This window comes from Malus sylvestris, chromosome 15, assembly GCF_916048215.2.
Source record: "Malus sylvestris chromosome 15, drMalSylv7.2, whole genome shotgun sequence".
Classification (NCBI taxonomy): Eukaryota; Viridiplantae; Streptophyta; class Magnoliopsida; order Rosales; family Rosaceae; genus Malus; species Malus sylvestris.
Genome location: NC_062274.1, coordinates 17,463,901 through 17,475,044, shown reverse-complemented (window position 1 = coordinate 17,475,044; position 11,144 = coordinate 17,463,901). Strand labels below are relative to the sequence as shown.

General features: G+C 40.2%; 2 protein-coding genes across 2 annotated transcripts; one reads left to right on the top strand and one right to left on the bottom strand.

Moving 5' to 3' along the window:
* Positions 1 to 3,358: 3,358 nt before the first annotated feature.
* On the top strand, positions 3,359 to 6,840 carry LOC126605965 (guanine nucleotide-binding protein subunit gamma 3-like). The gene is made up of 5 exons (XM_050273420.1): positions 3,359 to 4,346; positions 5,758 to 5,810; positions 5,965 to 6,009; positions 6,089 to 6,133; positions 6,380 to 6,840. The coding sequence occupies exons 1-5, from the start codon at positions 4,200 to 4,202 to the stop codon at positions 6,723 to 6,725; spliced, it is 636 nt and encodes a 211-aa protein (XP_050129377.1). The 5' UTR covers positions 3,359 to 4,199; the 3' UTR covers positions 6,726 to 6,840.
* Positions 6,841 to 7,033: 193 nt separating this feature from the next.
* LOC126605964 (subtilisin-like protease SBT1.8) lies at positions 7,034 to 9,855 on the bottom strand. The gene is made up of 2 exons (XM_050273419.1): positions 8,116 to 9,855; positions 7,034 to 8,024 (listed from the first exon to the last, which is right to left on the bottom strand). Exons 1-2 carry the CDS (start codon positions 9,731 to 9,733, stop codon positions 7,348 to 7,350), a joined length of 2,295 nt encoding a protein of 764 aa, XP_050129376.1. The 5' UTR covers positions 9,734 to 9,855; the 3' UTR covers positions 7,034 to 7,347.
* Between the last annotated feature and the right edge of the window lie 1,289 nt (positions 9,856 to 11,144).

Below are 11,144 nucleotides of genomic sequence, written 5' to 3'. Positions count from 1 at the left end.
GCTTTTACACTCTATCTAATCCACCGCCACTACCCCCTGCGCACGTTAGCACCTTCACGGAGGAGAAGGGAGATTGAAAGAGGTAGTGCCTTGCGCTTTGCAGCCCGAGAAATGGTGGGCCTGGCCCACTCGACATGTTATCAGAGAATCAGAGACCCCTCTTTTTGCCGTGGTACTTTGCGAAAGAGCAGGAAATTCATGATGTGTCGCCTCACCGGCGGGTCCCACTTGGATGAATGAATGAATGAATGAATGAATGAAGAAAAGATTTTTCAATATGATCAAAACAAGGGATAATGCATTACGTATCATCATATAAATGGTGAAATGTGTGTTAAAAAATTAATAACTAAAAAATAAAATTTATCAATACTTATATAAAAAAAAGTGATGTACCACCCGTATTTCGGTCATAATAAAAAAATTATCGGCCACCTCTCTCCCTCCAGAGACGTGGTCACCCCCACCGATGGCACGTGGAGTTCAAAAACTATTCCGCAACCGTACGGGAGCCTGACTTGTGTAATTGAATTAATTTGGTTTGATAAATTCTCTCTCAATTTTGGCAATCTATTTTTACCAAGCTCTTTTTCTACCGTTGGATATTTCACTCACCGTAAAGTTGCAATCGTAAGTTATGTTAATTGATTAAGATGTTTTATTTTAAATTGACAAATTCTCATTCCGCCTCATTTTTTTACAGGAGGCAGATTATCTGCTCTCTTACTTCCCGTGCTCTTATGTTTTGTCTTATTATTTTTAAAAAAAATATATATAAAATGTTAACGTGGCTTAACTGTGACCACACAAATAGAACGGCACGAGATGGCACAGAAAGTGGGAGGGCAGAAAATCTACCTCCTTTTTGACAACCGTTTGAGTTTGAACCATGAGATGGCGAGTTTGCCAAAGGTTGAGTTTGGGTGGGGGAAGATCCCATTTCTATGTGTACTAATATGTACGAGCTAATCACAAGTTCGCACCAAAGTCATAATAAATGTGTGTTAGTATATCATGAAAGTTTAAAGTAAGACAAAATATAACCAAACCGAGATAATTGTCACTACATCAAAGAACTCATTGGTTATTGCCTTGGTAAGTTTGCTTGGTCCTTACGAGTTATGATTTGGTGTGTCAGTGGGTGTGAACAACAATGATTTATTGGAAATATTAAGAAGATTCTCTCAAAAGTGAATTTTTATATTCTCTACCATTTCATATTTGTGTTACAATTTTTATGCCAACATTATAAAATATTGTGTCAAAAACATGAAGTGGCGGAGAGTCTATGCAGAGTTTTACTTGAGAGAGTCTCCTCAGCATTTGTCATGACTTACATATGCATTTTTGGAACAACAAAGTCAAGCTTTGGATACCAAATTGGCAAATTATTGTAACTTTTTTTAACAAAATATATTATCTATACCCAGGGGGTGAGGGAATGAGCTAAGCCTCACAATGAACTAGCAATAATATGATTCAAATTCGCATTTGGCGAGAATCGGATCTAAGACGTCTCACTTACAAGTGAAGAGGATTTCACTTACAAATAAAAAGAAATATCACTAGATTGTAATATTAAGTGACTCCAAATTATTTTACTTAAGAGAGGCATAGAAATTCAAAGTCAAAAGTCACGTAGAAATTCAAAGTCAAAAGTCACATGAATTGAAGTGTGGGAATATATATTTTCATGTATAATTTGAAACAAATGTAAGTAATGGGCCAGCTGTAACTGAGATTATGGACCATTTTTACTGAGAATATAGCTGGATAATTGAAGCCCAATAAAAGGTACAGTGTAATACAATCGTGACATGGGTTAATTGAGATTAAATTTCTCTGACTGGTCATCCTGGCAAAATTAGGAGGCGGGACAGTGACAAATTAAAAAGATGTATGAGAAATAAAAATGAGTGTCTGAATAATACTATTTTATAAAAAAAAACTCTCTAAATAGGAACTTGTAAGTAAAAGGACTATTATCACTGTCATATTTGTATAATATGCAGTAAAAAGGTGGCCCCCAAAGTTGAAGGCCAATGAGACCACCCATTTGACAAACTTTCATCTCAATAATTTGGTTTGGACATACTTGTTGAGACAATTTTTCAATAGAAATGTGGCCATATCACACTATTTGGGACTACTTGTATCGGAGAGTATAAACGAGTAGGGATGCCTTGACAATAGCCGCAACGTGAGCGCATGGAAGAAGAATTGAGTTTTTTTATTTATCTCGTTTAAACCCTTATCAAGATTCAAAACGACATTGTTTTGGTCTTTTTTTTTTCAGCATTCGTATTTTGCTTTTCTCCTCCATTTCAAATCTACTTCACCCAAAATTTTCACCCTTCCCTCAAATTTCTCTATCCAACTTTCTTCCTTAATCCTTTCATGGAAAATAACCTATAAGTTTTTCACTAGAATTTTTTTTTTTTTTTTGAATATGTTGTGTTAGTTTATATGTCCAGATAATTTACTCTCTGCATTTTGGTCCATATAGTTTTGATTTTGAAAAGTGTAACTATGTAGTTTGTTTATTTTTGCAATTATTAAAAAATCGCTAGCTTGGTAATTAAAGAATGAAATCTAATGTGGCAGCAATGTGTATTGGCAATTTAGACATTTCAAGTGTGTTGACTTTAAAAGAAAGCGTTACTCACGTGCACACAAATCAATAAGTGAAAAGTGGGGATATCACATGAATTAATCAGAGCGTTCATGGTCTTTTATGGACTAGATTGTCGTTTTAGGCATGTTTATGAATATGAATTGTTGTTTTAGGCAGATTAATACGTGTTTAAAAAGTTAGATGACTCAAAATGTCGAAGATGCACGTATTGCCACACCAAATATTTCTTCTTCAAGTAAACGAAGTTAATGATTGCAACTAAAATATTTATAGAAGTAAATTAACTGTGCCAATATTGAAACTTCAAACACTAAGTGAAAGACTAATCTAATTACAGGGATTAAAAGTGTAACTTTACCTAAAAATTAAGATAAAAGTTGATGGTGCAACTTTCATGACACGAACAAATTGTTACCGTAGTGTTTCAAGTTAATTGTACAATAACGTATGTAAGTTCTTATCCACATAAGGTTAAATTTTTGGCTCATAACGTCACGATAATATACATGTACCATAGAAGTCCTCCAATTACTGTGGTACAAGGTAAAGGTAAAATCGACACGAATTTTTACCCAGATGGTTAGTTATTCTCAAAATCAGGGCTTGATTTGTCCAATTCTGTTTTGGCCGAACACTTGCGATTTCCCCCCTTTTTTCTATTTCCTACGCAGCGGTCACGTGCTGTCTGAGATACTTCCCCATCGTGCGTTTCGCTTCTTCCTCTGCAAATCCTGCAGCTCACTCACCTCTTCAAACTTAAAATAATACAAATTCAACAAATTTATTTATTTAAAAACACACAGAAAAAGCTTGAGTTTTTACTTGTTTAAGTTGTTTTTCTACAAATTCGACCCCAAAAATCTCACTCAAAATATTTGCCAAATGTGATCGTACGGACACTGGCAGTTGCAGGCTTTTTTTGCACAGCCGTCTTTACTATTACCATTACCATTACTATTGGTTTAATTAATTGATTAATTGGGTTCATTAACTGTCTCTGCAATTACCAAAACATGCAAACAAAGCCCAAGTTGGATGCGCCTCGAGAAGGAAGAAAACCCAAAAACCCATCTTTCTTTTTTGAAAAACAATCATTCATTTTCACTGCATCGAGCCCTGTGAGTTGTGCGAATTTTGAATAAATGGCTGCCCCTTTTTGTAATTCTAATTAATACTACTACCCTTTTAAATTGCGTTTGATAAAGTTTAAATCTTTAAACTTCCCCACTAATCCCCTTCTGTTTGCAGAGCATTTATTCGCTGCACAACTTCTCTTTTTATCTTTTGTGGTTCTGGGTCGTAATTTTCATCCTTGTCAGAGACCCTAGTTACTGCTTTCTACCGTTTCATTTCTACACCTACCATCATTTGCTTTGCCGCTTCATAAGTGCTTTTGATTGATGAGCTTTTTTTCCTTTTCTTTTTTGTAATTAATAATCGCTGCAACTGCAGTGCTTCTATCAGAAGCATTACTGTTACAGCTTTTCTCTCTGTAATCTCCGCTGTCGTTTTCTTCATTTGGGGTCTGAGTGAGTTAGCAACTGGGTTTTGGTTACTATTTGAAATGGCAGCTCCTTCTGGTTGCTCTGCTTCTGTGCCGTCACTGCCACCGCCACACCCAAAGTCGCCGCCGCAGTATCCTGATTTGTATGGGAAGCGCAGAGAAACTGCCAGGGTTCAGATGCTTGAGAGGGAGATTGGTTTTCTTGAGGTAACTCTGATTTTTCAATTTTCTTTTACTTTTACTAATTAATTTACCTCTTTTGGTTGAAAAATTAAAACTTTGAATATAATTATCATTTGGGTTAAAATGTTAATTAAAGATTTTGATGCCCTTTCTGTCTTTGTTAAATGATTCGTTTTTTCAAATCATTCTTGGATTAAAAAGCATTTCTTTTCTTCATTTGGACTGGAAAAGCTAAACTTTTTCTTTAATCTCATTGGCTTATTTCTGTGAAAAGTGAAAAGGTAGGACTTTCGTTTTTGTGTACGATAAAACCATGATTAAGATAATCTTCCCTTGAGGATGTGCCCATAAAGCTAGACAATATCCTGCTTTAACACTTAGGTTAAAGTTAATTAACATGGAAATGATCAAGTTAAAATCATTTGGTTGAGAGTGATCCTAATTTACTACAAACCATTTCGGTGTTGTTTTGTTTTAATTTTCAAGGGATTAATTAACTCGAAAGTTTCGGAACTTAATGTAGTCGATCCAATGAGTGCTACTCCTCTGTTTGCTTGGTATAGATAGTGTTGGTCAGTTATATTATGCAGGTGACAGTAATTAACTTCGTTTAGCAGCACAAACCCCACCGGCGTGGAGGAGGAACTCCGGGAACTATTCTCACCGTTTTTGTATATTCTTCACCGGCTGATCCAACCTGAATTAGTGATAGTGATTTAGAATTAGTTTCATAATTGAGTTTTAGTTCCACAATGGGTGGTATTCAGTTCTCCTGTCACTTTGTGCACCCAAAAGTCTTTGGCAGATTTTCACTGACTTCATTCGGTAAGAAAGGCATCCTCTCCGGATCCCTTTCCGCCTAATCCACCTAGTCTAGGATCCGGGCCATTGAAATTTGATCAAACGGCTACAATTATTATCACTTTAAAGGGGCCCCTGTTTGTAGCCGTCGGATCAAATTTCAACGGTCTGGATCCCAGATTAGGCGGATTAGGTGGAAAGGGATCCGGCCCATTCGGTAACCCAATTATGTTTAACAGATCAGCCAATAATAACAAAGAAGTTCGTTGACCAATCAATAAGGTGGTCTTTGTGTGCATATATAATCCATGTAACCTTAACCGGATTAGATTAACTCCGATGCATTAGAGAAATTTAAGACGTTTCCAACTTGAGCTCAAAACGGTTCATCTCTCATCTTTCAATGCTAATGTGGTAACTTTCCACTGAATAATTGAATTTTCCATCGTAAACAAACCAAGGTAGTTTTCATAATTTAAGTCCTGCGTATCCGCAGCCGAAATGCCCCTTTTAATCAATCATGTCATAGAGTTTGCAAACAGAAAAGATATTCACTTAATATATCAATGCTGTTTACTTGATTCTTCTTATTTGGTTTATGTGGAAGTTAAACAATTACCTTATTTGTTTGCAGGACGAACTGAAATCTGTTGAACGGCTTCAACCTGCTTCGAGATGCTGCAAAGAGTAAGTCACTCTTTCTGTTACCTTTCGTAGCATCTAGTTCTCAAAATTTGAACTCGAAGAATTCAAACTGAAAACCTACTAATTTTGTTAAATCTAGGCTCTGTACGTGTAGTGTGAGTAAACTGACTGTGGATTGAATTTGACTATTTTGCAGGATTACTGATTTTGTGGTTGCAAACCCAGATCCGTTAATACCTACGTAAGAACAACTTCAGCAATTTTTTGTAAAGTTTAGCGCCCCTTGCGTGGAGTAAATCAGTTTTCTCTCTTTCTAACAGGAATCCAAAGAAACGCCGGTCATGCCGCTTCTGGAAATGGCTATGGTACTTTTTTTTTTGTCTTAATGATTATATTAGTTTACAAGTTTTTCATTCTCTAGTTTTGATTCTCTGCTCCTTATTAAGTTGAAATTAAGTTTGTACTCGACGGTGACTGCAATACCAAAAAAAAAAAAAGTGATAATATTATATAAACATTTAAGGAAGAAGTCTTCTAACAACTAATTATTCGACTTTGTAATGGAAAGGTAAATTTGTTCCGAATATGACATAAGTATGTTTGTGGTACAGCGGAATGCCCTGTTTCAGCTGCTCATGGATTTTCTGTTGCTGCTGCGACGGGTGCTCTCTTCACCTAGAAATGCCGCGCTGCTGTGACTGCAGCCCATGTAACTGTAATCCGTTTGCCTGCTGTCGGCTACCAAAGTGGCGATGTTGCTGCACATGTCCCCGGTCCAACTGCTGCAAAAATATTTCATGCAGCAGGAATTGTTGCATTTTCCAGTCGTGTTCATGTCCCGATTGCTCTTGCGGCAACTGTTGCAAATGGAAATGCTCTTGCCCTAAATGTCCGAAGGTACGACCACGTTGCTGTTGTAGAATAACCTGTTGCAATCCTTGTAGTATATGTTTTTAGTATTTATACTATCAGTGTGGAAGCTTTGTTTTGCCTTTTTAGTCTAAATTATGCAAATATTTGAGAGATACAAAATTTATGTGAGCTATGAAGTAAATTTTAGAGTATTGCCCCAGGACTTTTTGCTCTGTGATGAGGAAATGTTTATTTATGAGTAGATTTGCAATGTTTTTTACGAAAAATTTGTACCTTCGTACGCAAGGTAGGTCGTAGAAACAATTATGTATGAGATACTCTCGAGCTAAAAGATTGATAAACGTCTCGGATAACAAGCATTAGCACCCAAGCTTTCCATAGTGGGCCGAAAATTTTGAGTTTAAAAAGAGTGTCTAATTGTTTATGGTCTCGTTAGTTTGATTTCGATAAAATGGTGGTCATAGCGATGGTATCAAACTCAAGCAGTTTGATTCCTATATATGAGAATTAAACTCGCATAAACTACTGTAGAGGGTCTTTTAACTTGTTTACGCGTTGGTGAAAAGCCAGCCATATCCATAAACATTGGCATGTCAACTCCCACCCAAATTCAACCCACCCACCCCAATGAACTGCTTTCCTTAAAAGCCGAAACCCCAAAACCAAGGGCACTTTCTAGCCCAACAGCAGAAAAAAGCGTAAAATCTCAATCTATCAACTGCGTCCATGCAAAAGCAACTGGGCTTTTCACTTGGTGTTGTGGGTTTGACCACATGATTGACCCGAATTCCGACCTTGATGTTTTCTCTGCACCCCGCGAAGCCACAAATGTGACTGTGTACTTCTGCTTCTCTCCTACATTGTTGAACACAAGCCTTGTGGGCTTCACGGTGGTCCTCACCATCGAAGGACTGGTTACGGCGACTCTGTATACAGATCCGGCAGGCCCGACATTCGTCAATTCCCGGGTGTAACTCACAACCCTTTTCTTTTTGTTCCAGAACACGACTGAGAACGAAGGGTAGTTGAGCTGGCCCGGGTCCGAATACTTTCGTGCACAAGTAACATTGGGCCTCTTGACAATGGCTTGGACATGCTCCTTGGTGTACTCCAATGAGCACAAAAATGCAATGTAGTCCTCGGTGGCAATGTCGTAAACCAAGCCCGGTGACAGCGCCTTCGAGGGGTCGATGTGCCCGGAGCCGTGAGCCCACGGGTTCGAAATCGTGCCATCGGCCGCGTCTCGGACAGGGGCCTTGGTGTTGTCATGGGTGTAAGCTGTGGTCATTAGGGCAGATTTCACCGCACTTGGGCTCCATTCCGGATGAGCCGCCTTAAGCAATGCTGCAAGCCCACTAATGTGTGGGCATGACATTGAGGTACCTGCGACAAAATCACAAAGGTCGAGTCAACTTCAAATTAGTCAACATCATCAACGGTCGCGATCAAATCATGTAAACAAACTAGCCGTTACCTGAAATGATGTTGAACTGGCTCTTCCTCTTGTCCTCCTCAAGCCCCGTGAGCCCGACTGCCTCTGACCATGCCGCCAAAATATTGACACCTGGACCAATCACGTCCGGCTTCAAGATCTGGGGGTTCACCAAATTGGGCCCCCGTGAACTAAACGCCGCCACGACCGGTGACGGCCGTACATTCAGCACAGTCCTGCCGAAAGTAATCACAGCCGTCGGATTGGGATCGTGCTGAGCATATTCCCTGATTTGGTCACCGACTCGTCTCCCGACGGCGACTGCGGGTAGCAAATGACTGTCAGCCACCAACTCCTCACCGCTGGCGGCGGTGTTGGCAAGTATCATCCCAATCCCCCCTGCTGAGCGCACGACGCCACCTTTCTCGACACGTGCGTTGATGCCTCGGTCGCACATCACCACTTTCCCACGAACCAAATCCGGGTTGAGCGAACCGGGCAGGCACAAGTTACTAGAGCTGTTGGACCCCCTGTTGTAAACCAGCTGGACCGGTTTGTTTCCCATTCCGGTCCCGCTGTAAAGCGAAACGCCGGTGAACCGGAGTTTGTTGCCTAACAAAGCGTAAGCCGGGAAATCCCGGTCCAAGGTCCCGGCTCCAACGGTCATGATCCAGGGGGCTGTGTTGGCCAACGAGGCTCTAGTGGGCCCACTGTTCCCGGCAGAGCAAGAGACGAAAATACCCCTTTCCATAGCCGTGAACGCGCCAATCGCGATCGTGTCGCGGTAGTAGGGAGCGGAGCCACCGCCAAGGGAGAGTGACAAGACGTCGACGCCGTCAACGATGGCCCGATCCATGCCCGCGAGAATGTCTGACCCGAAACACCCGGTGCTCCAGCAGACCTTGTAGGTGGCGACGCGCGCGTGAGGGGCCATTCCGCGAGCCGTTCCCGTCGCGTATCCGAGGAGGCTGGCGTTGGCCACGAGGGACCCTGCCGCGGTGCTGGAGGTGTGGGTACCGTGACCGTCTCTGTCGCGCGGGGACTCGACTTCCCTCGGGTTTCTCAAGTAGCTCCCACCGGAGGCCATGTGGTAGCCTTTCGCGAAGCTCCGAGCTCCGATTAGCTTCTTGTTGCAAAGCGTTGCGGCGAAATCGGGCCCCGATTCGCACTGGCCGCGCCACCGGGAAGGGATCTCGGGCATTCCGGTGTCGTCGAAGCTCTTGGACTCGGGCCAGACCCCGGTGTCGAGAACTCCGACGATGACGTCATTGGAGGCCTGGTTCAAATCCTGGGTCGAGTGACCCTCCCAGAGCCCCGATTCGGTATCGAGACCGAGAAACTCGGGGGTCCGAGTGGTGTGAAGGTTGTAAACCGTGTCTTCGTAAACGCCGATGACGGAGTCGGACTGGCGGAGCAGCTCGGCCTGCTTCGGATCTAAGGAGGCGGCGAAGCCATGGTAGGCATCGGTGTAGGTGTAAAGGAGGGAATCTGAGTCGGAGGAGAGGGATTGGAGGCTGGCGGAGTACCAGTCGTGGTGGGTGGCGTAGGATTCCGGCTTGGAGTGGTGGTTCATCTGCACAATGTAAGTCTGCTTCGCCATGGCTGAGAAACATGGGGGAAGAAGAAGCAGAACTCCGAACCAGAAGGCCTCGGCGGCCATGACTAAAAAGCTTGAGCTGGGTAGATTTCGTATATCCAAATGTAGAAGATGAAGAGAGAGTGAGAGTACAGTCGCTCTGGAGCTGCGACTGTCAGAAAGGGATAAAAGAACGTAGAAGGAGAAAAAGTACGTTGTCGGGTTTAAAAGCATGCGGGGATCTGGAATGCGACATTCTATTGGGTTTAATTACTCCGATGCCATTTTCGTATATCAAAATGTACAAATTTTTATAATAATTGGATTATAGTTTAATCCACCCGAGTTTCAAATCATGGATTTGCGTTTGGTAGTTATTTTGTACTATACACTATCACATAGGTTATTAAATCACAATTGTAAATCAAGGATTTGTACCCAAATTTTAGTGCAATGTACATGATTGTACTTAAAACTAAATCAACTTGTGTTTGGGCATAAGATCATGGCAGCCAATATAGAAGGGTATTTTCATCCCAAATAAAAATATAACGTTTTCTTTATGAGCCCCGAATATAATGATCTAATATAGAGTGTTTTCATGTAAAAAAGTAATTTTTTTTAATTTTTTTTTTGCATACTTTTAATTTTTTTAAAATTAGAATACAGAATAAAAATATATGAAATCATTCTTCAATGGGTGATGCTAGACAAAATGATTTTCAAGACACAAAATTTACAAAAATCGAGGGATATGATATCATCCCTTTTCCTGTTGAATTATCGGGATTGAGCAAGGTTCAAGAACCAAAAAAAAAAAATAGATTTTTTAATTTCTTATTAATTAAAAGGAACTTTAACAAAAAAACTCTTGATACGGTTCATTCTAACGAAAATTATATTTTTATATTAAAAAATCAATCTTTGTACAATTCATTTTATCCTTTATTTTATCTTTATTATTAAAACATAAAGTTTTGAAACTATTTTTATTAGTTTTTTTTTAATTATATTGCTTATGTTACAACTTTACCCATAGAGGAGTCACCACAAATGTCTAAGCAGTAAAACAAAACAAAAGAGAAGGGTAAAGTTGTAACTTCGACGGAATGAAAAATGGGCGGCACGAGAGTCAAGAAATTGAGTGCCAATGTTGCGATGTAATATTGTCGTTTTTTGACTCGTGGAGATTGCAAAAGACTAAAAAGAACAGCAGTCAACAGTCCACGCCATTTTAAAAGTAACTGGCAAAGGAAAAGTAACGGCTACATTTTCTTTTTCGGTCATTCTTTCGCTCTTTTTTTTACCGCGAATGGGATTTCCGGCCATTCCCAGTGTTAAAGAGATTAAAATTTTAAACGTTGATTAACGTGTAAATTTTTTATTAGTAACATATTATTTGATTTAAAAAATTTGGTCTTTTTAAAATACTTTCCCTAATATCCAATGGAATTGTTTGTCACGGAATATGATATCTCCGAATCATTTCTAGCCG